Below are 1,577 nucleotides of genomic sequence, written 5' to 3'. Positions count from 1 at the left end.
TGATCTATTTCAGTTACTTAAATATGTATATAAAAGGACATAAATAAATATGTACATAGTCCTAGTCACTCTGAAAACCAGAAAGTAATCTTAATTGAGGAAGGATGGCATTCTAAGTATGGTGCCACTATAACCTACTTTATTTTCCTAGGCCTTAAGGCTCTTTACGCAAAATAAGTTCCAAGGTTAAAAAAATCTAACTGGATTGGAAACTAGGTCTGGCGATTATTCTCAGCTCTGCCCCAGGCACACCGTTTGTCCTTGTGCGAGTTCTCAGCTTATCTGCGTCTCAGTTCTGTCCGCTGCAGCGGGCACTGTGAAGAGGCATAAGTTAATCCCTCCCTCTTGTTATTACAGATGACAAGGCATCTTGCAAAATGGGGTGCTGCTTTCCCAGGAAGGATGGAAGTCCGTATGGTGTACATCTTACAGAGATAATGAGATTAAAACCAGCCTGGTGTATGGAAAAAAAAAAGGTTGAATTCTGTCCACTCCAGAATTCAAGCTGGCACTGAGTTTGCAGGATGGTTCTACCTTTCTGGTCCAAACAAAGGTACTGCTGCGACTACTGAAATATTCTTCCTTGCCTCATCTAATAGATTATAAATTCCTGGAGAGGAAGCAGAACCTGTCTCATTCGTGTTTCCCACGCATTATTAATTGCTCCTTGAATTGAAATACTGCTGCTTTTTCTCACTTACTGCATCCGGGGCACCTCCCAAAGTGTTCCATTCACATTGTAACCAACGTGTTTGTTTTAGGAATAGAGGAATGTGTTGTGCGTTTATACCATACATTAACAATTTCCCTTTGTTAGGCATGAGGTGCCTAATTTCTTGTCTTATTAACTAATGCTGCCAGGTGTATCTAATGCACCATTATTTCCTCAGACATCTGGTTACCTACTTTAAGTTGAATTACTGTGATTCAGAATTCTGTCACTTAAAAAAAGGAAAAGAAAAGCAATATATATAAGGGAAAAGAATATATAATGAAACTATATAAAGTACTGTAAGGAACTACTCATAAACGTTGAGAGTAGTTATTCCTCGACAGTGAAATTATTGATTTCCACCTATTACTCATAATCAGAGAAAAAAAAATCTGTTAAGAAAACTGTGATTCTCACTGACAGAGGATTTCCCAGGGTTTTGCTGGCGGCTCTCGGAGCTCGCCCGANGGCACCACCTCCCAGGCCCCGCCCCCTACGGCCCCGCCTCCCGCTCCCGCTCCAGGCGTCTGCTGCATCCGGGGCCCCGCTAGGCCCCGCCCCCTCTTCCCGGCCTCATCGCCGACTCCCCAGGCTCCGCCCCACGCCCGGCCCGCGTCTCGGTACAGGCTTCCGCAGTCACCCCGACCCAGATAGGCCCCGCCCCCTGCTCCAGGCCTCTTCGCCGGCTCCCAGGCCACGCCCTCGCCTAGGCCNCGCAGCGGGGACCTGGCCGCGCTCTGCTCGCTGCTGCAGCAGACGCCGCGCGCCCACCTGGCCGCCGAAGACTCCTTCTACGGCTGGACGCCCGTGCACTGGGCCGCGCACTTCGGCAAGGTGGGCGCGGGCGCTTTAAGGCGCCATTTTC

At 48.3% G+C, this 1,577-nt stretch overlaps 1 protein-coding gene across 1 annotated transcript in view; it reads left to right on the top strand.

The window, feature by feature from the left end:
- The first annotated feature begins 402 nt into the window (after nucleotides 1-402).
- ANKRD10 (ankyrin repeat domain 10) overlaps nucleotides 403-1,577 on the top strand; it is a 33,676-nt gene continuing 32,501 nt past the window's right edge. The window contains exons 1-2 of the mRNA XM_077754008.1: nucleotides 403-412; nucleotides 1,386-1,546. Of these exons, the coding sequence (XP_077610134.1) occupies nucleotides 403-412; nucleotides 1,386-1,546 (171 nt within the window). The remainder of the gene's footprint in view (nucleotides 413-1,385; nucleotides 1,547-1,577) is intronic.

The sequence above is a fragment of the Crocuta crocuta genome, unplaced genomic scaffold, assembly GCF_008692635.1.
Source record: "Crocuta crocuta isolate KB4526 unplaced genomic scaffold, BGI_CrCroc_1.0 scaffold31, whole genome shotgun sequence".
Lineage (NCBI taxonomy): Eukaryota > Metazoa > Chordata > Mammalia > Carnivora > Hyaenidae > Crocuta > Crocuta crocuta.
Note: the sequence above shows the minus strand (reverse complement) of the source record. Positions and strands in the feature narration are given on the sequence as shown.